Source organism: Pezoporus wallicus, unplaced genomic scaffold, assembly GCF_028554395.1.
Source record: "Pezoporus wallicus isolate ANWC-B61680 ecotype Strahan unplaced genomic scaffold, APGP_CSIRO_Pwel_v1 contig_8548, whole genome shotgun sequence".
Classification (NCBI taxonomy): domain Eukaryota; kingdom Metazoa; phylum Chordata; class Aves; order Psittaciformes; family Psittacidae; genus Pezoporus; species Pezoporus wallicus.
Genome location: NW_026642624.1, coordinates 823,470 through 851,469, shown reverse-complemented (window position 1 = coordinate 851,469; position 28,000 = coordinate 823,470). Strand labels below are relative to the sequence as shown.

At 48.4% G+C, this 28,000-nt stretch overlaps 1 protein-coding gene and 1 long non-coding RNA gene across 2 annotated transcripts; one reads left to right on the top strand and one right to left on the bottom strand.

The window, feature by feature from the left end:
• Window positions 1-28,000, top strand: PLEKHO2 (pleckstrin homology domain containing O2). The gene is made up of 6 exons (XM_057431031.1): window positions 1-305; window positions 5,024-5,176; window positions 11,360-11,476; window positions 18,740-18,844; window positions 21,258-21,356; window positions 23,327-28,000. Exons 1-6 carry the CDS (start codon window positions 297-299, stop codon window positions 24,563-24,565), a joined length of 1,722 nt encoding a protein of 573 aa, XP_057287014.1. The 5' UTR covers window positions 1-296; the 3' UTR covers window positions 24,566-28,000.
• Window positions 3,425-8,133, bottom strand: LOC130610883 (uncharacterized). Its single transcript, XR_008975113.1, has 3 exons — window positions 7,320-8,133; window positions 6,527-6,675; window positions 3,425-5,312 (listed from the first exon to the last, which is right to left on the bottom strand). It is a non-coding gene; the product is annotated as an uncharacterized LOC130610883 (long non-coding RNA).

Here is a 28,000-nt window from a genome sequence, read left to right as displayed (position 1 = left end):
CCAGCGGCGGGGGCATCCCCGCCTCCTCGCTTGCAGCGCCGGAGCCGCCGGAAACCCGGCGCTGCTGCTGCTGCTGCTGCTCCCCGAGAAGTTGGTGCGGAGGCGAGAGCCGCGGGGCCCGGCTCGGTGCAGCTCAGCTCGGCTTCACCCGGCTTGTCCCGTCCCGTCCCGTCCCGTCCAGGCTCGGCTCGGCTCGGCTCGGCTCGGCATGCCCGCCCGCCCGGAGCCGAGCGGGGCAGCGGGGCGGCGGCGCAGCCCCTGAGCGGGCGGCGAGGAGCGACCGGCCCCGGCCCGCCATGGAGCAAGTGAGTCCGACCGGGACCGGACCGGACGGGACGGGACGGGATGGGATGGGATGGGGTGAGGTGGGGTGTGCAGAGGAGCCCCTGAGGAGGGACGGGGCTGTTGGGGACCCCCGGGAAGGGACGGGAGCCCCTCGGTGCCGCTGCCGGCCGGGACGGGGCGTGAGGACCGCTCCGGCCACATCCCCGATCCCGTTCCGACAGCGGGAGGCGGCGGGGGCAGAAATGGAGACGGAGATGATGGGGGTCCCTCTTCCCAAGCAGCCCCCCCGCTGCCTTCAGCCCTGGCCCGGGGCTGAGCATCCCGGGAGCTCTTGGGATTTAAACTTTCCAGCCGGCCGGGTGAGGCTGCCGGGCGAGCGCTGGCGCTGCGGGAGGACGAGTGCTGGCAGAGTCGGGCTTGTTCAAATGCCACGCTTGCTCAGGCCACCTTCTGCTGACTCTTGCTGGGGTGTTGTACTTCCGTACTGGAGCTGGGCCTCGGTCAGACCGCAAGCTTGGCCATGGCCACATACCTAGCAGCCTTCCCCGAGTCTGTCCTCCTCCTCCGTGTCTGGCTGGGACGGGTTTAACGCAGAGAAGGGCAGCAGTGCTTCTACACATGTAGATTTACACGTCCATGGGCTCACACCCCGGTAATCCATCCCTGTGTGGATCAGGACACCACAGATTTGTTAGTGAGTTGAACAGGTCGTTTTCTCCCCTTGTCTGGCCATATAATTATTCCTGCTTCCTTTCCTTAAATGAGGTTTTACGGCTCACGCACAAAGCAAGCTCCCTGTAGGGCGGTCTGCTGCGGGACTTCAGCCTCTAGTGCATGTGATGCTGGTAGCTGTGGCTTGTTACCCCTCTTTCCCGTTAGTTCAGCTCCCAACATTTTGTGGCAAGAATGAGAGCTTTCCTAAACCAACAGGGAGACGGCAAAGCAGCCCAAGCCGGTAGCAACCTAGAGCTGTTATCCACCGGCATCCATGAAATTAATCCACAGCAGAGAAACTGCTTCCAGCTGGCAGCCAGTGGCCAGAGGGGCTTCTCACCCACCCCAATATCCAGCAACCATCTCACCATCCGCTCTTCAGTAATGATAAATGAGTCTTCCAGTGCTTGCATGCTGGGTGGTGTGTGTGTGTGTGTCTGATGCCATTCCCCAAGCTTCACATGGATCTGAGCAGTTCCGGGCTTGGAGGGGACGTGGAAAGGGAGGAAAACAGTGGAGGTCTGGAGAGGGAGGTTGTGTCCTCCTGGGAGGTGTCTATCAGTGCCTTGCTAGAGAGGAGTGTGTGACACAGGAGTTGCTCACTTTAAGCAAAGTAACTGGGTGAGATGCTTCTGTGCCCTACATGTAAAAGCATTACCGTGATCCAACTGTTGGGTTGATTTTGTGTTGGAAAACATGGAAAGTATGTGGGCTTGTGGGCCCTTAAAGTACAGGGGGAGAGGAGAAAAAACTGCCTAACGCACATAAAAAGCCATCCTGTCCCCCTGATTTGTCATCTCTTCATCATCAGTCTGAAACTCATGTCTCACTTCAAATGCCATCGTGGTATAAACTGCAAAAGTGGCTCCTGCAGATTGGTTTGGGGAGTGATTCCTTTGGCATGAGCCAGTGTTGGGATAACTCAGTCCTTCCTTCATTTACACTGGCTCACTTAGCTGATGTAAGGGGTTTCTTCTCATGGATTTACACCAGCATCAGGAATGAATCCAGCCCAAGAGCATCCTGGGAAGGGTATCTTGGTGTTTCTTGTGGAAGGAATAGCTGAGTAGCTGAATAGCTGAATAACTCAGCTATGCTTGAGGAGGTATAACCACAGCAACTCATCTCTTTGTGCCATGCTCTGGTTTGGGCTGCACCATTTGAGAATGGTGGGCACAATTCCCTGCTCTTGGTGCAATTCCCTGGCCAACCTTCCTGTGCCAATTCCAGGCAGTGATGGCATAAAAATAGTCTGCAAAGGTGTCAGGCACCATCTCCAAGACTCTTCTTGCTTTCATGAGAACAAACAGGTTGCATCATCTGGGCTTTTACACAGATGGCTCTGTCACATCTATCTTGTAGTGAGGACTAGTAGTGAGCAGGTACGAGGCAGCTCCAGCTCAGGTGACTCCTGTGCAGCGCGGGGGACAGAGCCCTCTCCTTGTGGCTGCTGTCATCTGCTGAGCCCAGCACTCTCCATCTCATCTCACTTTCCCTCTCCTGGGCTGCTCAGCTGGGGCAGGCGGAGGCTCAGAGTCACGGATCCCCCATGTGGATGCTCCAGCCGGGGCTCTCGGGTGGCCTGTGGACAGGGTGAGCTGCAGAGCCACCCTGCAGTGTCACAGAGGAGAGGTGATGTCCTCGGAAGGCCAGAGAGCCCATGGGGAGCAGGCAGCCTCAGAGGCTGCCAGACAAGCTCTGCCCTAGCTTTGCTGCTCTGCCTTGTGTGGAAGTGCAGCTCCAACAAAACCTGTTACTGGGACACGCTGGTTTTGCAGAGGTAGCTGTTAAGTGCTGTGTCTTCACAGCGGGTACTTTTAGTTTAAACCCAGAGGAGACAGAGTAGTTTTCACTCTGCAGAGCACCTGGAGAGGCCAGGGATAGATGTATTTGCCATGTGATTTCAGAAAGCCTTTCTGCCAGGTGGGGAAAAAGAACAGCGAGAATTCATTTGCCAAGCAAAAAAAAAGAACCTTCAAGGAGTAAGAACATTTTGGCAGCTCTTGGTCTGGAGTCACTTGAATAAACTCTTAGTACAGCTACATCCATGCAGAACTGCTCCGAGGGAGGTTAAAGTCCATGCTCACCCATCTAAAAATGACATCAAAAGGGTGCTCGCTCAGGAAACCAGCAGGTCTATATTTGTGCAGCAGTTGCTGAAGTCGCAGATCACAACGGAATACAACTTCCTGGCAACCTAAAAAGTCAAGTTTAAAGAAACCCCCACACAGGCCCCCTCACTTCCCGGAAAACTCCTTGGTGCTCTGTCATCCTGTATTGTGGCTGTTTCTAACACAAATAACTGCTAGAAATGGCACCAAGGATGTTGCAGGTTTCCGCCTGGTTTTCTTTTAGGTGATACATGATTTCAGTGTCTTGCTCCCAGTCTGCTCCTGAGCCTACCTGCAAAGCCAAGCCTCTTAGCAGGGATCAGAATAAACGTGGATACATGGGGTCTTTAATGTGTTTTTCCTCCTTTTACAGGCGTGAGCTCCCTCTTTGGAGCCAGCAAAGCTGCTGTCCAAGGGTGTGTTCATTGGGAATCTAGTGCATGGGAAGAGATTTGTTAGCAAGGCTCTCCTCCCAGTTTTTGGAGCTCATCTGATACATTCACTCTGTCCTGGCCATGGGAGCATCCAGCGCTGACTCCTTTCCATGCATGTGGGATTTCCTCATGTTATGAAACATGATGTCTGAGCTCCAGCCAGTCCAGTTTGTTTTGTTTGGGGTTTTTTTCCTATAAGAAAAGGTTTCATTCAGCAGCCAGTGAGGGCTGTTTGGGGATGGTTGGTGTGCTGGCTTTCTGCAGCAGGATTTGCTGCTGTTATAGACGGGGACATGGAGGAAACCAAGTCTGAAGAGTCAGTGGGTTTCCTGAGAGGAGGCTGGAGGGTTTGGGGTTGGCCTCTCCTTACAAGTATCAAGGTTGGCGAGGTGTTTGTGTGAGGGGATTTGGCTCAGCGAGGGATTCTCCTCGCCTTGCTCGAGGGAAAGAGGCTTATTGAGGGTCTGTGGGGTGTTGGGAGCAGCAGGGTGCTCCAAGGGAGGGGAAACGGGGATCTTGCCTTTGCAGAGGCTCTTCCAGTGCACTGGGGAGGAGGAAAACTCAGCTTTAGCCAAGTCTGCTGGTGAAGGCAGTCAGCTAATCAGCCCCTGCTCCCAGCTTAGGTTTCCTGTCTCTGTTTGACATGAATATTGATATTGGATATTTCTGATGTTTTTCAAAGCAGGGAAGTTATCCATCTTCTGTTTTTTACCAGGCCTGGAAAGGCAGCAGCCTCCCAGCACAGGATGCTGGGGCTCCCCATGCTGCTGCAGACAGGCGAGAGCAGGCTGGGACAAACAGCAAGGACCTAAAGGCAGGGCAGTTAAAACCACCCCTCTCTTGGTGTTCCCTTCTCTGCTGGTCCTTTCCTCTGCCTGCAAACCACACAGGAGCATTCTGGGAATGTTTTAGTGTGGCTCTGATGAAGTCTTGGCTCTCATGATATTTAAGGTCCCTTCCAACCCAAACTATCCTATGCCATGGATTTGCCCATGGGATTTGGTTTGAAGGCATTGTCCAAACACAGAGACCTAGAGGAGACATTTACAGAAGTGGCTGTGGGCTAAAATATGAGTGTTGCTACTGATGCCAGCAGGATCCATCCCACTGGGATTCATCAGAGAGTTGGAGGAGCAAAGCGGAGAGGAAGGTGCTAGTTTTCAAGGTGCACTTGGTTGAGCAGGGAGTACCTGCACAGAGAGTGGAGCAGAGCCACTGGGGAAGCAGAGGAGCAAGGTGGTCTTGCTGCCATCTCAGCAGTGTCCCCCAGGGTAGCCAGAGTCCATCCTCACTCCCTGATCCTATGGGATCTTGTTGAGTTTTCCTCTGGAAGATGCCAGTGTTTTCCCTAGTGATGTGGTGGGGAGGGACCACATTCGGTGAGCGCTGAGGTCTTCTGTGGGCAGGCTTTCTGAGGACCCTGATTAAATGGATGGAAAGTGCTTTTGCTGTAATTCCTTCTCCTCTCTGTCCTTGCAGGACACAAAGGAGGAAGTCTCAGAGAAACCAAAGCCTGCTCCGACCGCAGAGAAATACGGCTGGATTAAGAAAAGCAGCGGGGGGCTCCTGGGATTATGGAAGGATCGTTACATCCAGCTACGGAAAACACAGCTCGTGGTCTATGAGGACGAGGTACGGTCACAGCTGAAGGTCTTGAGCAGGGGCAGGACCAGGCCCCTGGTGAGACACGTTCCTGTGTTATTCACTCTACTCTCCAGCTCATTTCTTTCAAAAGGGCTTCTCCAGTTATCTCCAGGAAGAGTAAATGCTGTAAAGAAGAGACAGCAGCTGCATTTTAGGTTATATTATATAGTATAAATATTTTAGCCAGTAAATATTTTGACAGTTCCATTGCCAAAGAAGAATAATGGGGGCAGGACATCCTGTGAGAAGGCAAAGGGAGTGAAGCTTGGGGCGGAAGCAGGATATGCGCTGTGTGGTTTTGGAGTTTAAAGGATAAAAGTGGACTGTAGCAGGCTGACTTCCCACCTGCTGCTTGAGGGAATGGCAGGCAACTCTGCAGCTGTTTGGCACCCCTCAAGCAGCTCAAATTGTTGCTAGCCAGGCTCATCAGAGTCTCTGATGGATGCAGGGTGAGATTGTGAGTGCTTGCTGTCCTTCTTAAGCAGAGACATGGTCTGGATTTGGCTCATCTTTTCCTTTTACTTGAGCCAGTACTGAGCGAAGGACCCCTGGGAGACTTGTCCTGGACTTCCCTAGATAAATTGCATGCCTTAAGTTCATGGCCTCATTTAGAGCTGTTTCCAATCAAATGAGAAATAAGAGCCAAGCCAAATATGTCCTGCATCTTCATGCTAGAAGAATGAAAAATGCAGGGCTGGTCCTGCTGGGCTGCAAAGGGAGCTCTTCCCTTGGCTCCTGGGTTAGAAGGGGCTTCTGCAAGAGCAGAGTTTGCCCCAGAGTTAGAAATTAGAGTGCAGAGCACAAGCTACAACCATCTGAGATTAGGGGTGGGTCAGACTAAGCCCTGCTGGTATATGGTGGCTGGCAGTTTGTGTGTGCATCAGGATGGAGGAGGATTTGTCACTGCGTGGTCGGCACAAGGACCGCGTGTCTGTGTGGTGTCTGACACAAGGGGATCTGGGTCACTCATGGGTGTCAAGATGATAGAAGACCAGAGTAATGTGAAGCTTCGTGTGCAGTTTGTCAAGGGAAGAAGAATGGGGAAATGTTTCAGCAGCTGCATTGCTGCGATGGTTTCAGGACCAGGACTGACAGTGACTTTGGTTCTCTTTTCTAAAAAACACACTATTGCCTAATAAAGATTTGTTAAACACAGTTTGGGTTAAAGGGTGTTGCCTCCTCCCTTACACTGAACCCTCCTGCTCTTCCCAAATCCCAGAGCTTTCTGGAGGCGTTTGTTCTTAGTTGTGAAATGGCAGGAAGAGTGCAAGAACAATGGAATGAGAAGTCACTGTCAGGTGATGAGCAGCTTGGAAGCAGGGAAAGGGTTTCTCTTACACAGAGAGCTGCAGCCTGGTCCTGCAAACCACTGATGCTCTGCAGACTGCTTCCCAGTGTCCCAGATACCTGTTGACTCCAGCTGAAGCTTCAGGAACTCAGAGATTCAAATTCTATCATCATGACGTAGGGTTTTTTAAAGGGCATGCCTTTAAAAACAAGATATATGGAGGCTTTCGTTACCACAAGGGAAAAGGAGGCTTTTAAAGTAAGATTAATTTTCACAGATGTTCAGAAGAAGGAAAAATCTCAATCATTTAAAGGGTTATTTTATTATCTAAACAAGGAAAATGGCATTTGTAACAACCAGACAGAACATTTTCTGGTAGCCTGCGGATTGTGGTAACATCCTGTAATAAATTGCATCTGTAAGCTACAGTAGCTACAAGGTCCCATTATTGTAAATAAGGGATCATGTTAATATCTATAGGCTATTAAACTGGCTTACAGTGAAGTCAAATGGCTAAGAGAGGAAATTGCTACAAAATTATCTGGTAGCACAATAGGATAGCATGTGATTGTGCAGACTTACTACAGGGGAACTAAAGGAAATAGCAATTTTCTGCTCTCAGGAGGGGTCCCATCGCTACAGAATTGAGGCAGTTCACCTTTATGACTGTATTTATCTTCCTTTAACATGAGTTAGGGCAGTGTTGCTGTCTCCATCTGACAACTGGGGAACTAAGGTTTTGAGATGAGAAGGGCCAGTGTCAAAGGAGAGGCTGTGGTGCAGTATGGGTTTTATTTCTGGAGCTCAAGCTGCCATTTTTCCTGGTGGACCTTTTCCACATACCTTTGTGGAACCTGAAAGCTGGCTTTGTGTGACCCTGAAGACAGACACAGCATCCCAGACCACCCTCAGGCTGAAATGTTTTAAACTGGCATTGCTCAGTGCTTGCTGAATTGGAGCCCTAGAAAAAGAAAGGAGATAAAGCTTCAGGCAACAGGAATACAAGCATCTTCCCATGTGTGTCCTAGAGTTAGACCTAGGTGGGTTAAACGGGAGGGAGGTCAGCTTCCATGTGGGAGGGAGGGTTCAGAGGCTGAGTATTTCAGCTGGTCTGAGCCCATCAGATTTCCAGGAACTGAGATAATGACTTGGACGCATTGTGCTTTTATGGGTCCCTCATCTTGGAGCCCTTCATGTGTTGAGGCCCCTCATGAAGAGGTGCTAACGTTGCCTTCAACAGTTGTTTCTAATGCAGGCACGTTTCTCTATGCAATTGCATGAGGCTGGCTGAACTTGTAACTGAGGTTTGTGTGTGCAAAACAAGAGCAGTGGGGATGGCCAACACAAGATTCAGGCAGTAATGTACCGTGTTACCAGAAAGTACAGTCTGAGCAGAACACAAGTACTGTATTTATCCTCATCAACAGCAATCTCCTGGAATGTGCTCCTGACCTGTCCTGGGAGAGTGTTTTCCCTATTACATTTGTTAGTCAGGCTTTGGGTTTGGTTTATGAAGGAGAATTGCAAATGGCTATTGTATTACGTGGAGCAGATGGGGGGTGAAAGTCACCCCACCTGGCTTCAGGTTTCTTTCAGTGGATGTGAAATGAAGGGAGATACATTTCTTATCTGCTGTGCCTCCATCTGCAGCACCCTACTTCTGCACCCTCACATGAGTGAAGGCTCAGTTAAGCAAGAGGTTTGTATGATATTACATACCCCAGGAAATGGCAGGAAAAGAGCCATCAGTGCGAACACTTACAGCTCTGGCATGCTCGGATCTTCAGAAGCTGCTCAGGAGTCCCTGGGAAGGCAGGATGCGTGCAGCAGGCCCACGCAGAACCAAGCAGGTTATTTTCTAAAGGGTTTATTTTTTCTCTTCTTGTTTCTGCATATTCTTGCCAGAATCAAAATCAGGCCCTGCAAAGCTCCAGCGAGCAGGGAAAGAGCAGGCAATCCTGTGGAGAGAGACTACACAGATCAGTATCATCACTCCATAGATCAGAGAGCATCACTCGTGGGTTTGGGGGTTTCCCCCCTTAAACAGTGGTTTATATTTAGGTTTTAGAGTTGGGCTTTTTGTCGTTTTGGGGATTTTTTGAAGTGCATCATTTGACAGGTTAAAACCCCACTAGACAAAGAGTCTTCTAGAGACCAGAGGATCCACTCTGCATTTAACAGTCATGCCGTTAACATCTGTATTTTGCCCCTGGTAAAAGCAATACATACCCAAAAGGGATCTGTTAAAACACTTTGAGTTCCTTGGGTAGAGAAGTGAATTATTATTTCAGGCAGTCTAGACACTGCGCACTGAACGGAGGGTCACAGCCTATGAATGTGGGTCACTGAAGAGGCCTTTGCTGGAAATTATACTTCACAGAAATACAAGTTTCAGTGAGTCTTTACCCCCCTTTTTATCAGCTTCTCATTAAGGCAGCTGTTTGCCTAGTGTGGTTCTTTGGTTGATGCTCTAATGTTTTTAGGTGTTTGGTATTTTTCTTCTTAAGGGCCAAGCCTACAGACAGATACATGTTAAGTCGCAGCATCTGCTCCGTGAATAGCTAACGGAATTGGGTTTCTGCATTAAATCATGAATGTAGGGGTTTCTGTAGCAGGGTTTTAAGTGTCTTATTGATTGTCCCTTACAGCAAGCACAGAAGCAGTTTAAAAAACAAGCCCTAAAGTCTGTAAAGAGAAAGGTAGTCTGAAGGGAATCCCTGCCTTGATCAGGTGAGGGACAACTGTGAGCTGTATGCTGCAGGGAGGTGCGACCACTGAGTAAGAACACATTTGTGGCTCAGGATGGCATAAAAGGATTGCTTTAACTTCTCTGGGACACTAGAGACCAAATGGGGCAGGAGCTGGTCCAGAACATGTGTCTAACACGCCTGTGTTGGAACAGGACCCTGGAAGCAGCCTTGTCTCTGTGTGATGCTGAGTATCCTCCTGGTCCCAGGAGGTTGAAGGGCACCTGGAGATCTGCAGCAGGGTTGGGTCTTTCAGTCTTTATCTTAGTGGTGCAGGACAAACATAAAGGATCTCTTTGTGACCCAGGTAGAGTCACATAGAGGGGATGGCTGCTTGCCAAGGGTAAAACAGAGACAAAAGCCCCATTCTGGTGCTCCCTGAACTCAGATGCTTTTGCTTTGCCTCAGACATGGAGTTTTCTTCTTTCCCTGGTTGCTTTCTTCCCCACCCTCCCTAAAGAGGATAACTTGAGAAGTTCAGGTCTCTGAGATGAAGGAGCTCAGCAAACTTTCACGTCGGGGCTGGTAACCACACCGGCCATGCAGCACTGCTGTAATGTGGGCGGTCGTGCACCAAAGGCCAGGATGAGATCACCCATCCCCGAGGCATGTATTCCTGACCTCACCCTTCTCTGTCATTTGTTGGTCGCTGAGGGGTTATTTCCATCCCGGTCCTTTTGCAGTGACACTGCGACAGCAGGATTGCAGTAGGAGCCTTGTGCCTTCAAAGGGCTCGGTATCGTCAGCAGGATTTTATCTGCTGGGTTTTAGGTTTGGGCAGGATTAAGCTGCTCCTCCTCGTATGTGTTCTCCCGGTTCTCTGGTCACGTTCACCTACTCAGTGTTAAATGAAATAAACAGTAATGTCATTAAAACAATAAACCTAAATTAGATCCAGACATCCCTCAGTGGCTCTGAACTCGCTCCGCATTCCGACATCAGCTCCGCCAGGCCCCCATCCCCAGATAGAAGGAGGGTTAAAACAAGCTAAACACAGCCTGAGCTCTGCACAGCGACTTAAATGTCAGGCGGTAAAGGGAGGAAATTCCCTGCAGCCCACTTCCCTCTGAACTCTCCATTCCCTGCCTCCAGCCACGCAGCAGCTTCCTGGCTGCGATGCGTTTCCTCATCCCACACCCCCTTCTCTGCTACAGGAATTGCTAAATACAAACTCAGACGGGTATGAGAAGCTGCCTTGGGAGCAGAGCCTGGGCTGGGGATGGTCACGGCCAGTGGTGTTAATTCAGGGTGGTAATGGTGGTTCATGAGGTGTGCTGACTGGAGCAAGAACTGCTCTGTGATTCTCACTGCTTATTCGTCTAATGGTTAGCAAAGGGGAGCTTTGGTCTCTTCTGGGCTACTGAGACATGAAGAACATAGTGTGCGCAGTGTTACGCTGCGATTCCTATTACGGATGGTTCTGTGCAGCTGAACTGAGCCACGCACCATGTGTGGAATTTTAGTTATGTTACTGGGAGAAGCGAGCCAAGACGTGGCCGGCAATCATCAGTGGAGATACACCAGAGATAAATATACCCCACTGAGACACTGGCCCTCGCAGTTTTGCTGGCTGTATGGGACTGTATTTCCAGTCCTAAGCACTTGGGCAGCTCAAAACGTGGCTGCAAGAGGAGGGTGTCCCAGTTGCACGTGGCTTCTGCTGACCTTTTCGGTGTGTGAGGACCAGCCTGCTCTAGCTCTGTGGTAGCAGGGCTCCCCTCTTATCTCCACTATGCCTCTGGCATCCTAGAGGGCTGCCTGGACCATGATGATGCTTGTGTCATCTTCCCTGTGAAAAACCAGAATAACATCTCCTGTGTTCATTGTAGGAAGAAAGGAGTTTCACTTTTGGCTGCAGATCCCAACAGAGATAGCAGGAGGTAGTGTTACTGTCCACAACATGTTATTTGCTTGGCCACTGTGGACCTCTAGCTGCAAATTGTCCTGTAGTTTACAGACTAGGGTGTTTCCTTAGTGAGATGCCAGCCTGATTTATGGGGGCTTGCTGTCTGCACGCAGGTTATTTTTAAGGCAGAAGAGCTTTTAAACAGATGCAAAAGGAAGACATGCAGAGTTTGATGGTATATGATTGATTTCAATGGCTTCTATTCATAATGTTTCATTCCCTCTCTGCAGGATGAGCAGAAGTGCATAGAAACAGTGGAACTGGAGAGTTATGACAAGTGCCAGGAGGTGCGAGCGCTACTCAAAAGGAAGAACCGCTTCATTTTGATCCGCTCCCCGGGTAAGAAGGTAGGACTGCCTTTCTCATCACCTCCAGTCTGCTCACTCCAACTGAGTTCCCAGGCAGCTGCACTCAGAGCAGATGAAAGACTGAGATTTGGCTCTTTGGCAGCTGGGAGAGATGACTGTGAATGGTGTACAGCGTGTAAGGAGGAACGCTACTGTCTTGTAGGCTTTTCTTTCCTCTTGATGTTTCTCCTGCCCTATCATTTTACTCCTCCAGTACCCCCTGAGCATTGCAGAAGGACCATTCCTTATGTTTCCCCATGTGTTCTGGACAAGGAACTTTCCATGTCCCAGCTGTAGATGCTGCAGCTTTGCCCAAGTTCCAGTGAAATCAATGATCTTGATCCATGTAAGGAGACTGCTCCTGGAGTTGGAACCATTGATCTGAGAAACTTCAGTGCAAAGCTACTTGCAGCCAAACAGTTCCTAGGAGAAAAGATTTATTTTGTAGAATTCATGAAACTCTACATCTTTTATCATCCTGCACAGCCTCTGGTTAGATCCAGAACCTTACAACCAGGTTGGTGTTGCAAAGAAGCTATACATCCATCTGAGCCCTGACTGCATGCAAGGGCATGCTTGCCTTACTTCCTATGCAGGTTCATCATCACTACACATCTTTGGATGTTCTCCTTAGTTCCTGTTTACACGCTATCCATTTCAGGACCTTTATGGGCTAGGATGCTTCTGTTGTTGCTTTGAGCATCGCACTTTGACTTACTTCTAATTGCAATGTTATTTTATTGGCCTAAGAGATCTTCCCAAATCTTCCTGTGTAAATCTGAGAGGTTGAGAGGGACAAAATATACTCCTTTCCATAAGAAAGTGAACAGGCAAAAATATCACCACGCCTGCATTCCCCCATCTCCAGTTTGTTTAAATAAATGGAGATTGTTTAGTCCTTGTTGTCATTGCTGCTTATTCTTTCACTCCAGTCACTTAGTGTTTATTCCCATAGTAAGACCTCAGCTGAGTTCAGAGCTTCATTGTGCTAAACTTCACTCAGAACAACAAAACAAGACTGCCTTGCCCCAAAGCACTACAGGGACCAGGGTGGGGTGGAGAGAAAAGGTGAATGATTGTTTTGCAATGAAGGAGAAAACCAATATTAAGCGCCATGCACCACAGTGATGGAAAAGCGCACCCTGAACTAGTGAGCTCCTGCTCATTACCCGGTCCTGGGGCAGAGTCTCCCCAGTCTGAGTTGAGGTTTAGTGTTTGTTTTGTAACTTCATTAATCAGAAATCATGTCATTTTCCATCAGAAGTGGCTAACCCCGGCAGGCTTGGTGTGTTTGCTAGGGGGTGGCACCGTAACTCCTAGTGCACCCCTGTTCCTGGGGACAGGAATAAAAGCTCAGTGCTCAGAGATGGGTGGCACAGTAGGAATTATTGTTATCTGCAAGTATGTTACTTAGAAGAGTGTAATAGCTGTGTATGTCTGCACTGCTACATGAATCAGCACAGCGTATGAGACCTGTTCCTAAACCTTTCATTTCTTGCTAGGAGAAACATAAGCCCAAACTGTGCCTTGAAAGGGTAACTTCATCCTTTTGCCATGCTGGCAAGTGTACAGTTCCTCTGTTCTGCATGCCACTGATTAAATGGAGATCTAGATAGAGGCTACTTTTTATAAGGCTCTTTTGGTGAAAGGAAGGGCTTTTATAAATGAAAAGTTCCCTGTTTGTAGCTCCCCTCCCACCCTCCTTTTGGCTGGGAAGCTGGTGAGGGTGTTGACACACAACATACTTTGGCAGATGTTAGAACAGGCTTCAATTAGGAGGCCAATGTACACAACTGTCCTTCTTCTGTTTTGAAATTGCAGCTGTGGCGATATATATCAGCTAAACATTCTCCATTTGGGAGGCTTGCTGCCATCCTCAGTTGAAAATCACCCTGTGAGCTGGCTGGCCAAGCCCTGCCAGACCTTGCTAGGGCTTTTTTTGCCCCCTCTCCTGAGCAGAATGCTTAGAAATGCAGAAATCCAATGAATTTGTGAGACTTACAAACAAGCTAGGAAAGGTCATTTCCATTTCACTGTGCAAACAGAAGTTTCCCTCTTGGATACAGGGAGCCCAGTTTACCTGTAAGGAAATCCCAGTTTAAATATTGGATGGGATATTCTTGAAGAGCAGAGATGAATTGCTCAGTTAAAACTACTCAGCAGCTAAAGTTCATAGAATCATAGAATCGTTAGGGTTGGAAAGGACCTTAAGATCATCTAGTTCCAACCCCCCTGCCATGGGCAGGGACACCTCACTCTAAACCGTATCACCCAAGGCCTCGTCCAACCTGGTCTTGAACACTGTCAGGGATGGAGCATTCACAACCTCCCTGGGCAACCCATTCCAGTGCCTCACCACCCTAACAGGAAAGAATTTCCTCCTTGTATCCAAGCTAAACTTCCCCTGTTGAAGTTTTAACCTGTTACCCCTTGTCCTGTCACTACAGTCCCTAATGAAGAGTCCCTCCCCAGCACCCAAATAAATAAGTTGCCTTGCTAAACACTAGTCTTTGATGGATGTACCCCAGATTCTGCTTGCCCTGTTCACAAGGATGACACTTTTGTGAAGCTGTGACAATATAAGCATGTCACACGCCTGCACTGGTATGGAACTGAAAGAAAGCACTACCCCCTGAGCTTTGATTCTCTAGCAAAGGAAGCTGGCAGTGTGCAAAAGACTCGTTCTGCTTAGAAATCTCAAATGCTTCACTCTGCCCACAGCAATTAAATGAAAGCTGTTGGATGCAGAGAGCTGAACCGGTAACAAAGAGCAGCAGCCTTGGCCTGAAGACTTGAAAACATACCTATGATGCAGAAAGCAGTGGAAATCGTGCTTGGTGTAAACTGCCTAGAGACTAAAGAGATTAGCACAAGTCTGGTATTCAGTGGGTCTGAAAGCCTTCATGTACAGGGAGGTCTTAAGAGTGGGAAGAAGGAGGGTAGTAGTAAGGGAAAGAGTCCAGGAGCAAGGGCTGCAGCTCCCCACACATCCCTCCCTAGTGTGACCAGACACAAACTCCACACCTGCAGCCAGAGGTGGAAACCTCTAGTGCTTATTTTTCCCTTAGTCAACTTGTGGAGGTACCTGCAGCTGCCTTCAGCAGGGGTCCAGCCTGGAAGGTGCAGTAGATCACACTGAGGCATGCTTGCCCTGTGCATGGAGGAGGCTGCTCCTGGGATCTGACAGTTTGGCAGAGATGCTGTGTTAGTTGCAGGGATGATGGAGCTCTTGGGTCAGCTGCAGAAAACCACAAGAATCCCTTAACTGACAGTCCCTTGGCTTCCACTTTTCCCTCCAGGATCTAACCTGAAGTCATGTAAAAGAAGGCAGGAGATGACCTCACATCTGGCAGACTCTGGTACACTCTTGGGTAGTTTAAGGTGTTACCAACCCAGCTCTGCTCTGGCTCCTGCTGGAGGTGACCATCCTGTACCAAAAGCCAGCAGAAGGGAACTTCCCACACCTAAACCAGCAGCTCACAAGCAGTTCACACTCCAGCCCCACTGAATTGAAGCCGGCTTTGCACTAAATCAGCTGAGGAGCAAGCACAGGATTCTGTCCCCCACCACGACCACAGATCAGCACCATCTAACAGAATTACTCAGCGAAGAGCTAGTGTTGGTAAAGGTTTTGAACTGCAGCTACTCAGTTCTCCAGAGCTTGTCTGTTAAATCATGGCACAACAGAACGCCCACAGTAACAGTTCTCTTTCCTGGAAGGCAGGGTCAGCATAGCCATAAGACTGCCACTGCTTGAGGAGACTGATGTCTTCAAGAAAGCATGGAGCAGCCGGGGAGACTGTGCTTGCTGCTGTCACAGACACTGACCCGTGTGTGAGCCTCTTGTTGCATGACATTAAGCCAGTGATTCAGCAGGAGCTGACTGGCCGTGCTGTGCTCTGGGTTAACTGACAGTAAATTGGGTAGTCTGTATTCATGGCTTACAATGGTCACTATCACATTAGCTTTAGCCATGACAGCTTTTCCTGGCACACCAAGCTGTTGTTTAAGGCATGACTCAGTCTCAGCTGGCTTAGCAAGAAGGCAAGGAAATGTGTTACCCTGCCTTCCGCCCTCTTATAGTGGTGTCACTGACTCTCTACTTTAAATTGCTGCTGGAGAACAGACCCTGCTTACTGTTTTGTGGGGAGTATCCACCTTCAGGTGCATCCTCTGCTATCTGCGAATACCCAAGTGAGTAAAAATACAGACAAAAATTCATTTATTCCTTGTTTGTGGAGGATCTGGGGATCTCAGATTAGTGTACCCAGCGGCAGGCAGGACTGAGAACGCCTCCAGCTCCTCCTGCCTCTGCTCTGCAGCTGTCTGCTGTATAGAGAGCTTCCACTCTGCTCCTGGTTAGTCTCCTCTTCCCAGTGCCATGGCTGAAAATGTGAGTCACAGATGAATGCAGACAGACAAGGGCCTGCAAGGTAACAAAGAGACTGTGGCTGGCAGCATCCCGAGCACCAGCCTCAGAGCCCCAGCAGCCTGACTGTTCCTTGCTATCTGTTGGTATTGTTCTAAAAAGGAGAGAAAAGTTTTCAAGCACAGATAGCTCAGCATACTGGGAGGAAGCTGCTGTGAGCCTTGAGGCTGCTTCCCCTTTGTGTCACACCCCCAGGGACTTGTGCAAGCAGAGAGTGCAGTGGTGGCACTGTCTTCACTGCCCCACTGCAGAGAGCAGGGTCCCACACAGGGTGCTGCCTGTCCTCCCTCACCGAGTCCTTTGGGAAACTTCCTGCATCTTCCTGCTGCTGCCTTGGGAGCATCTCCCCATGAGTCCCTTTGCCTCACTATCTGTTGTGTTTGGTGGCCGCAGCAGTAGGTCTGTGTTGTGCTGTGGGGCAGAGGCTTGCATGCCAAAGGGACATCTCAGCTTCTCATTAAAGATGAACCATCCCCCGAGGCTTCGCTCTGTCTGGCCGCAGGGCTGCTGACACCAGCACTTAGTCACACTCTCAGAAGCTTTATTCGGGAGAATGAAGCACAGAAAGTGGCATTGGAAGAGGAAGCTTGAAGTGAGGCAGGAATCCTTCCCTCGAACAACATGTACAGAGATTTCTAAACGCTGGTGCAGGCTGCCAGGTCTTTGCCAGGCAGTGCAGCAGCTCAGCTGCTCACAAGTAGGGCTTTCTAATAAGCTTTTATAATCAGAAAGCTTTGGGGCAAAACTGTTTCCAAACAAAAAGAGTTTTTAAGCACACATCAAAACAGGCCTGCTTGGACTAAAACAAAACCTGGCTGTCGCTCTGTTTTGGAGCCTTGCCTTCCCTTAGGTTCCCTGGTTAGTGTGGCCCTTCTGCACTCCAGACAAAGGGCCCTTTCTCCAGAGGGCTCTGGTTCAGGCCCTAACCTCTCCTCTGAGCTCTCAGGAAGACATGTGGTCCCGTCACCTTCTGTGCAAACTAATTGAGTAAATAATCTTTCCCCAAATTGCTTCTTAACTCCCTGCTTGCCGTGCTGGGTGTGAGGGTCTGGCACTTTGTTGCTGTGATGTGTAAATGTAAAACTATGGCAATGAAGCGAGGAATAGATGCAGAAGGGAAGGGCAGTGGGTTTCTAGCTGAACAGCAGGAGTGCTGTAAGGAGACCAGGCTTTAGTTCTGCAGAATTTCTGATGGCACCTTCAGAAGTTGCTGAGACCCAAAACAGTTGCCGCTTTGTTGTGCCATAGCAAAACAAGGAGCTGCTAAAAGCATTCGACTGTCAGTCACTATTAGCTTTGTCCCCCTCATTTTAGATAGCCCCTGGTTTACAGAGACACTGCTGTGATTTCAGGATGTGGGGCCTCATTTACAAGAAGGCTGGGACTACAGCTGCTTTGGAAGGCAACAGGGAAAGTGCAGAATACCTATAGGATGTTAAACACCCAAAAAAACTATTCCAAACGAGACCCCGCTAGTATAGGTTTTGAATGACCCTCTCTGTAACTCACTTCCCCACCTGCAAGAGGCAGCTAATTTCAGTTGCTCTGAAAAGTTAATGTGTGAAGCCCCCAGATACTGTAGTGATAAACAGCAAAGAAAAGACTGTCAGGGGAATCAGTAATTCTGTTTTCAGGGCAGAGCATGATCAATAAGACATATTGACCCATGAAGACAGAACACACAATGGGATAGCTCAGTAAGACGTGCTGCCCGTCATTAAGGATAGTGCTAGGAGGAACATGCACTGCAGGCTGAATTAGGACTGTCCAGCAGTGCTGGGATTATCTCATTTGTAAGTGCTTGATATTGCAACTTTGATGATGTTCTTTACCAAAGAGTATTTCCATGCTCTTGCGTGGCGTGGATTAGGGCACCACATGGAGCTATTTGGATCCAAGCTAGCTGTAGAGCCACCTGTAATGTGACGATGATGTTTCTCTCACCTGAAGTGTATGCTGGGGCAAAGCTACATAATGGGTGAGGTGCTTGGAGAACACAGCAGTGAAATAAATAACACCCTACTATTGTTCCTGCTGTGGTCAAGAATTGATCCCAAACACTGAGCAAAGCCATAGGACTGCCCTGGGGGAAGGGGAGAGCTGGCTGGAGGACAGGCCACACCATCACCCATCGCTCCCTCCTCACTTGTGTCCCATGCTACTTGCCAGCTCCCTCTAGTATGGCCAACTCTTCCCTTCCTCTTAGGACAACTGTTCAAACCCCAGAGTGTGTATGCCTGTAGCATTTACTGCTGAATTTCTTTGCAAAGAGAAAAAGATATAGTGAATTTTTTCACTTACATTGCCCTTACGTCTCATCATGTTCGTGCTCAGCTGAATTGGGGTTCCTGCAGCCAAGGTCAGAGCCCCAGATTCCATTATCAGTTCTGTTCTGCAGAACTGCAGAAACAGGGAAGCAGGCAGAGCCCTCTGCATGCAGCCTTCCCATTGCTTGCAGCCTGTGGGGGAGTTGGAGATAAAGTACTTTATTGCATCTGAACCAACACAAAATGCCTTGGACTTTCAATCTAACTCTATACACAGTGTGACCATACAACTTGCTGTTCTAAGAGCTATTCTGAGTGTTTTGCAGAGGAAGAAACTCTTTTCTTACTACTTTAGTTACTAGTTGCAGAAATAAAACTACAGCAACAAGCTGTTGAGCATAACAAAGTCCTGTTCATGGGAACTATGAAGTGAAGAACTTGCCAAAGCACAAAGGAATCTGTAGTTTAAACATAGGCTGGAGCTGGCTGTTATAGAGAAGCTGAAGTGAGAACAGAGAGCTGCCTCTCTGGTCGTGACAGACAACAATTGTCTCTCTGCTCTTGCAGGTTCATGATATCAAATTTCAAGCTCCAACTCTGGAAGAAAAGGAATCGTGGATAAAAGCTCTTAATGAAGGGATCAATAGAGGCAAAAACAAAGTATTTGATGAGGTAAGAGAAATGGTTTTCAAACAACTCCTCTATTTCTGTGTCAGTTCTTATCCACTGTTTTAGCCAAAAGCAGAACTTGCCCAAGCCCCATGCTCCCTGTCCTTCCAGCCATGGTCAAAGAAAGGAGAAAGATGGTGTGCAAGGAAGACCAGGTTGCTTCCCCACAGGCTAGGGAGCTCTTAGCCTCTTCAGTTCCCAGCTCAAGAAGGCAGGACTTGTACAGAGCCATTTGCACCCTCCTACATCTTGCTGCCCTTATCTCTGTCCTGGCCAGGGTTAGGTGCAGGGAGGCAGGGGCAGCTGAGTAGATGGCGTGCTACAGGGATGGTCTGTGCTGCTAAGAGCTAACATCTCTCAAGAGGCCAATGGGACACAAGAACTCACCAAAGTCAGTGGGAGATGGTCTGGGGGCTTCAGTGGATTTGGGATCGGCGAGTGCATGGAAGTTCTCTTCCAATGGAAGTGGCTGGTGCAGGAAGCAGCTGCAGTGCTGAGCTGTGTAAAGCTGGGGCTGCAGCCTGGAGAGACTCATCTTCCCCACGCTGCCATGATCCACAGCACCAAGCAGTCTGGAAATGGAGGTATTTGATTAGGACATAGCCCAGTCTTGAATACTGGAAAACTCTGAAGTGACTCAGTCCACCAGCTATTCAGCCTGGAGAGAAGCCTGCTGGAAACTTACTCCATGGCCCTGGCCAAACCTGCCTGCCTCTCAGCTGGCCCCAGCATACCTGTGCTCCCAAATCCTCTTCCCATCCTGCTGCACAGAGGGAGGGATGAAAATTGCACTGAGCAGCCTTGCCCTGCTCCCAGTTAGCGTGTAAATCAGCCCTCAACTAAAGCGGAGGAGCAGCATCTATTCCGCAGTTGGTTCAGTACTGAAAGGAAGTGCACAAAACCATCATGGGAATGGCACAAGAAGGAGCAGGCAGCATAACGAGGGAAGAAAGCAATTAGCAAGATCTGTTTAGCAAAGGAAACCAAAGAGTGAGTAAGAGCTTTGAGAAAGGGCAAAGCACTGCAGATATGGTGCTAGAGATGTGAACTCTGAGAGCCTGGGTTCTGCTTTCATTCAGCACAGGGCAAAAACAGGAGGAGAGGCTTCTTTTTAGCCTAGGCAAATGGCACTCAGCTGGTGGTGGGATGTAGTGCTTCCTTGGACCAAGTGGGAAACATCATGTGGAATTAAAGGGACCAGCAGCAGCCTGAGCAGACAAAACCCAGCAGCAGAGAGCTCAACAGCCAGGTCTGCTCCCATGTTTCAGTGGATGGAAGACGTGATGTGCTGTAATGAAGCACCTGGAGAGGCCCAGCTCATGGCTCTCCAGTGGGCAGCAAGCTCTGCACACTCCCTCAGCACCACGGCAAGGTGGAATCTCAGGTCACCTCCCTGCCACAGCCTGGGGTTATCCTCCTTATGGGGACCTGGGTTCTTAGAGGGAGCCAGCCTCTAATTCTCATTCATTCCAGTAAGGATCAAACCCCAGATTTAAAGCACAAGCTAATGGGTCAAGCTCTCAGCTGGCTTGGATTAGCTGTTCTCCTCTGAAAGACCAATAAACCCACTCTGCCATATCAGCCAGGGATTGGGACCCATTTTTCCTTTTAAATCTTTATTTCACCCTGGCTATCTTTCTGATTGTACAAAGACCAGCAAACCAAGGACACACTGATGTTTCGCCATCCCCACTCACTGGTGCTGCACTTCTGTATGGAGGAGACTCCAGCTTTCCCCCATCACAGGGTGGCTGGGTGGTCACAGAACCAGCACAGAGAAATACCTGCCAGGGGCTGAGACCTCCCTCCCCACATGTGTGAGGCAGTGGATTCCTCATCTGATTCCAGGAAATAGATTTGTTAATTCAGCTAGAGTTGCAATTAATCCAGGTCACTGCTCACACCTTCTCTTCAGCATCCTGCCGTCATTAGAGCTGTAGAAGGGAAGGTCTATAAAGAAGCATTGCTGGTGCAGTTCACAGTCAGGTCACGATTATTAATGAGCTTTCACCTCTAAGATGGCAACAGCAATTTCAGTGCTGGGCTCTGCCACAGGCAGGAGCTGGGCCAAGCCTGGGCTGCAGTGAGGACAACAAAGCTGCCTTGTGTCCTTCCTGCCCTGCCCCTAAGGTAGAGGGGAGGTTATCCATGGCAAACCTCTGAAGGTTGGGTGCTTTGCTTTGGAGTGTCTGTTAGATAAACACAGCTCTATACAGAACAGACACCTTAAATATCCATCATGTATGTGCAGGGCTTTGCAGGCAGGCTGTGTAAGGTCTGAGGGAAAGACTGTAGTGGTGAAAGTCATCCCAATGCTGCATCCCTTCATGTGTGACAGCGAGACCTTCATAGACATATCTTGAGAAATTGATGACGCTCTTCTTTCTTTCTTTCCCTCCTCTTCCCCCTTCTAAAGGTGAAAGTAGACGAGAGTCTTTCCTTGGACCATGTAACTCGGGACAGAGTGAAAATGACCCAAGGACGCAGGCCACCCACGAGAAGCCACCTAAAGGAGGTAAGTGCATCCCCATGGCGTGACCCATCTCCCCAGCTGGGATCACCAAGAGCTGCTCCTTCCACATAGCTACAGAACCCCAGGGAAAACCCCTTTGGCACAGACAGCCTGGAAGAAGCTGACAGGGAAACAGCTTCCTCCAAGGAAAGCCTGCACCAGGACCTCTCTGAGGAAGCCTCAGGTTCCCATAGATTGTAGCTGCTGCAACATGTTATGATATATTTAGCTTTCCATAACTCACGAGCTGCTTCACCATCTGGGGGGAGCCATTATAGAGTCAGTGCAATCAGAAGGAAATGAAGCTTCTAGATTTATTTTCTAGGAAGCGATGGTTTTGTAGCCACGGTGGTGTAAAGGCAGAAGAACTGCACGCTCTGTGGGGAGAAGCTGTATTTTCTATTAAGCTAACTGGAAAAAGCAGACAAGCTTTCAAGCTTACAAGCCCTTTTGTTAGGTGTGGAACAGAATACATTTTGTTAGGTGTGGAACAGAATACATTATTCTCCCAGGCAGTTTTATGGCCTCACCTGTCTACTTGTAACTGATGTTCTGGAGCTGTGGAGCTGTCACTTAGAAAAGGAAGCAAAACCACCACAAAATAAACTTACAGTTCCTTTCCATGGGAGAAGTTCTTACTAGTGTTTGATTCCTGTGATTTATGGCGAAGTTGCTACAGACAGATAGATATTGTAGCAGAGCATTAATCTCAACCAAGTTTCTTCAGACTTCCAAGGCTCTGACTTATATGTCTGTACAGCACGCAGGACCCTCGTGCAGAAAATGAGATGCCCTGAGACTTTTCGCTTTGCATAGAAATGGAGGGAGAATGTCTCTTCTGGAGACACGCATGGGAATGAATCATAGATTCCCATCCACTCCTCCAGAAAACCGCAGAAAAAAACATGACAAAAGTCACAGCAGTGATGAAGTGCGGATTCTCTGTTGCCTAATATGGGTTGGGTAAGGTAGGAAGTCCTTCCCTAAGCATCAAAAAGATCTCTCAGTGCTCAGCTCACTGTTTTCACAAGATTCCTCCAAGGTTAATACCTGTAAGACCTCTCACCTTCAGCCAAATTCAGGGAAAACTGGCTTTACGAATTCAGAAGGAGGAATGAGGGGAAAGGGAGAGGATAGAGCCTGCAGAAAGATGTGTATCACAGCTGCTGGCTGCAGTATCGTGAAGGAAATGGGATGAACGATGCTTTTCAGCATCAAAGCAGGGCAGGTGAGGATGGGGCAGGGCCAAGCTGCCAGGATGCAGCTTGTCTCCATCCCTCTAATGGGCTGGAAAGGCAAAGAGAGACTGTAACTAAACTCTGTGCACTGCAGGAGTCTGGCCCTGGCTGCAGCTACGCCTCGGTGTGGTTTTGGGCTCCCTCACACAGGAAGTCACCGTATTTTTCCCTCTTGGGGAGCTTACACACTGCAACATCTTTACTAAGTCCATCCTTTTTAGGACCTCCCCTTGCTAGAGTGATTTGCACACAGCCTGTGGTTTGAAGGAGGTTTAGCCAGCTGAGGCTTGGCCCTATTAAAACAGGGATGACATCAGGTTGGAAGAAGCAAGCAGAAGACAATGGTATTACAACAGTATCCCTGGCCAAATGATCTAAAGATCAGCTTGGTTTGTATGTTCAAGTTAAAATATGACAGTCCCTAAAGCAGAAAGCAGGTGTGCTTCGGGTAGGTATGTTGTAAATGATGGGGGTAGAGGGAGTCAGCACCAACAGAAGAACCCAGAAATAGTGTGCAACAGGCTTTGAGACATTCTTCTCAAAGGAGGTAGTAAACATTTCTGTTATCAGTCAGATTCTTCTTGCAGTGTCAACAGATTAAACAGGATGGCTGTGTGAAGCAGCAACCCCTTGCTTGCCTTGCTGGCTGTGGGGTTCTGGCACTTTTAAGTTAAAGGATGGAGCACAGGATTGGTGATGGGGCAGATACTGAGAAAGTTCTCTCTTGTATTTCAGGCTGCCAAGTCTACATCAGATGGCATCCTGCGATTAGATCTGGATATAGTAGACAATGGACCACCAAACTTTGCTTCCACTGTCACTGAAGACAACAATGAGCCACCTCAGAAAGAGACTCCAAAACCACCTATGCCACCTACAAAACCCACTGGCACAAAGGAAAACCAAGATGCAGAGAACAGTGTTCCTGACCAGGAGCATAAAAAGCCTCTGACTCCTCCACTGCCTCCAGATAAGAAGCTTAAGGAAAGCATAATATCAAAGGACAATGTAGATGGCAAGCAAGAGGACTCTGTAAGCCCAGAGGAGAATGTGGAAGGATCCCAAGCAACAAGTGAGGAGAACAGAGAGAACCTCATTGAGCTCAGCAACAGGGGCATAGCAAAAGCTCCGATTCCTCTTCCTAAGAGCATACCAGACAAGCTAAAAGTAGCTTGGGACCAACCAGTCTCTGAGCCTAAAACCACAGAAGGTTTGCAATCATCAGGAGACAGCAGTGAAGACAGCCTTGCTGAGATTGCTGCTGGAGATGTTGCAAAGCCTCCTGTCCCTCCTAAGGTTCTGTCAGAAAAAATGCTAGCCACAATGAACTCCAGCCATGGAGACCTGGAATCCGGGGGCTGGGAAGACCAGGAGTCTGGCAGCTCCAAGCCCCCAGTAAATGGGATTGCAGACAGTGATGTAGCAGAGCTCACATCCCCAGCAGTTGAAACTGAAGAAGGAAATGGGAGAACCTCTGCTGAGAAGGAACAGCAAACTTCAGCAGAAGAGACAGAGACTTCCTTAGCTACAGAAGCACACCAGGAGAGTATAAAAGCAGCTGTTGAGAAGAAAGAGTCTGTAGAAAGCACTTTGTGTGTCAAACTTCGCAGTTCTTCTCTGGGAGACTTGCTGTCTGATTCCAAAACTACACAGAGAGCACATCCAGGCCCAGCTTTCCCGAAGGATTCCCATCAATGCTTAGCTAAAATGGAGGAGAAAGTGGCTAACGAAAGGGAAAAGGCAGAAAAACTTCTGCAGAAGGTTTTACGTGAAGGGTTGGAACAGGCCCAGGAGGGGAATGGACCCCCAGTGATGGCAGAGACATTGCTCAACGAGGCAGTAGAACAGCTTCGGCAAGCTACACAAGTTTTGCAAGAAATTAAAGGTCTTGGAGAACTGAAAAAAGAAGCAACACAGAAACAGAAAGAAAAGCAAAAGGATCTAGTGACTCTGTATAGGAGAAGTGCACCCTGACATACTCTTCAAAGAGATTTCTTTCTCCAAAACAAAGCTAAACATTTGCCATTTACGATTTGTACCGTTGCTAGGCCAGTGTTTAAAAGGTGATGTTTTGCTGTGCACACACCATGTGTATGGGACAGGACTGAGCTTTCAGTTACAGCCTCTTTCTCTCTTTCTTCATGTTGTACATACCAGCGTGGATCTAATCGTGTTAGCACAGCAGAAGGTTACAGGACATTGAACAGTTTCAGAAATGTGAATGCTCTTTAAGGACTCTGTCCAAAGTCCTTTCAATGGCTTGGGCCTTAAAAATTCCTGGTAATCAAAGCCAGGTGTTTGAAAGGAGCAGAATGGCCATTCCAGCAAAAGCCCCTGTCTGTCTGTATTTACCAGGTTACACTGGCACCCATCTGGTTTTCCCAGTTAAATAATTCAAGGATAGATGTAGTCAGTGTTTGTTCACTTGCTGGTGAGGTTTCCCAGCCCACCTGGCCCCGTGACATCCAGGAATGTAAAGATAAATGGTTTAATCTTCTCCAAAGATACTTCTAAAACCACATCCACAGTTAAAAAGTGACCTCACACAGAGGCAAACAGCACTGGCCAATTCCTGACTATGAGTAGCATCCTCAGATCTGGAGCAGCTGTGTGAAGGCTCTTCTGAGCCTGGCTCTGCAGACCTCTAGGTGAGCTAAGCACTGTGAGTGAATGCAAGTCCCAATGCATCATTGCCAGGCATGTATTAATTGTTCCTGTTTCATTAATAGGGAACTTGAGGCAAAGAGATTACAGTTGGCCTTTGAAGGAGGGTCTTGTAGCAGCACCACACATTTATTATTGAAGACCATTCCTATCTGATAACTCTGAATCCCCTCATCATTATTGGGAACAATGAGCTAGGCATTTGGAGAGCTTGTGTCCAGGAGATTCCCAGGAGCTTCCTAAGAGAGCTGCCATTAAGAAGCTTTAGGGATATGTGTTCCCTTAGCTGTAGGCTTGCTTTCTATGGTGTCTTGGGATGTTAACTGACAGGAGCATGCACATCAGGCAGCGGGTCTGGATGAGATCCCTCTTCCTATTTAACATGCCTCTACCTGCTGTGTCCTGGCTAGCCTGAGAGCCATGGCTTGGCACAGAATTGGAATACATGGGGGGAAAGGCATTTTGCACGCACAACTTTGGGGCTGGTCCCAGTGGTTTAAAAATAGCAATGCATTGCTACAGAAGGGTCTGAGGAAGGCATTGCAGAATTCCCACAGCTTCCTGCCCAACTGCTGAAAGCAACCACAGTGCCCCTGGTCTTTAGTGATTACAGCTGTGATAAAATCATGTCTTTGCAGCACTGCTGTACACTGTACCTGAGCTGAGTCCCCTCCCCTGTTCTTTATAGTTGCTTTGAGGAGAATCATATGACAGCCCAAAGGGCTTTTCCCTTGCTTGAGTCAGACTCTGGAAGCATGGAAAAAGGTGATCTTCCCAGTGTGGTTTTAAGGAATGACACACATCACCTAAGCTCTTCTCTCATTTGCCAGCACTGCCCTCTTAGCTCACCCATCTCTTTTTCTTCTGTCTTATATAATATCCCAGGTTGCACAAGGCTGCAGTGGGCTGCAAACACCCCCCTATAGCAGCAGCCCAGTAAAGCTTCACCCGAGCCTTTTCCTAGGGTAGGCAGTGGGCACTTCAGGCCTGAGCACAGAAATGTTGCCTTTGGGCTTCCAAATATCCTGGTTTTATCACCCAGAGCCAGGCACACAGGCAGTGACTAGAAGTGATGCTTCTGCCTCTTAAACTAGCTTTGGTTTCAGTGGTCTTTCCCCCTCCCAAGTCAGCCATAGATAGTGCATGGGAATTCATTTGTTACTCTGTCACGTGGAAAGTTCTACACAGCCAAACACGCAGGGCTCAGGTGCCAAAAAGCTTTGCTTTGAGACAAAAAGTTTCCTACATCCTAAGCCCACTTCCAGGCTCACAGCTTGGAGCGAACTCCGGATCTGTGTCATTTGCTGCTGTAGATTCAATGTGAACCATGGATCTTCTTCACCTTTCCAGACATAGTCAGGACAAGGGCTAACAACACAGACAACATTCAGTGCCTATCTGCTATCTAAATGTATTTTTCTGCATGTGCACTTTTGTTTACCAATCACTGTGTGGTATGAATGTGAGCTGTCAGAACCTGGTGTGCACTGGAAGTCAAAGGGCATCAGCTTCAGAGAGCAGGCAGGCTCGGCAAGATGCATTGCTATAACAAGAGAGAAATTCGATGGGGAACAAACCAGTTCACACTAACAGGAATATACACAAACCAGGGCAAACTCTGGGTACAGGTTCATATCCCAATGCTGAAGCCAGTCCTAAACTCCAGGATGAGTAAATCAAAGCCTGGAACTGAAAACCCAGAATGAAAACAGGTTATGGGATAGCTCAATCCCCTAAATTATATACAAATGCTTTTGCTCTCATGGGTGTTTTCTTGTGGCAGTGTGTTCTGTGGATACTCATCTGGCAAAATGCTGATGAAAATACCCAGATATCCCTATCTGTTACAGCCAAACTTACAGGATGTGCTTATATTTACTGTATATTTTTATATTAATACCAAATATTCCAATGAATAAATGTCTGGCATTTTAATGAATACTCATCAGTAAGACTCTTAACAGATAAAACCCCCTGTATCTGTTAGGAAATGGGCAAGTTAAATCACTTTACAAGCTACAGCTAGTTACTGTAATTGCTGTACTAACAGAACTTACTAGATTTGTATTATGTCTTGTAAATAGGTATAACTTAAGTGAAATCTCTGTAGCACCCAGTAACTCTACTGCTAAAAATGCTATATTAGAGACTCTTTGCTTTTAACTATTTTTTCTAATAGGGTTAGAAGTTTCATCCTAAGATGTCTAGCCCAGATGTAAGCCAGATTCACCTGGATTTTGCAGGAAAAAAAAACATCATGTTCCTTCTGCACTTTTCCCACTTGTTCTTCATATTCTGATCATGAGGCAGGCCCTGCCTAGGGCTGGAGAGTGGATTCTCTGCAATTGCCCTCTGTTTTTACATGCTGCTCTGAAAATGGCAGTGCTGGGCACCTCTGACCTTACACAGCAACTCCCATCTTCAGTGTACACCCTGCCACCATGCACTTTTCTTTTAAATCTTCCTTTAATCTTCCATTTCAACTTCCATCTAATTCTGGCTGCACTAAGGTTGGGGTTCTGTGCCTGAAACCCCTCTGGGCATGGAGCACTGGGGTGTGAGTCTGTGCTGTGTGCTGTGCCACCAGGTTATGTGTCTGTGACAGGAAGGAAGTGAGTTTGCAAGCAAGCAAGTGTGGATGTCCATGTGAAAAGCTGCTGCTGCAGCCCGTGGAAAGGCAGCACTTTGTCTTCTGCTTGTAAAGAGCTTTGAGATTTGGCAATAAACCCCCCTTTTAAATATCAA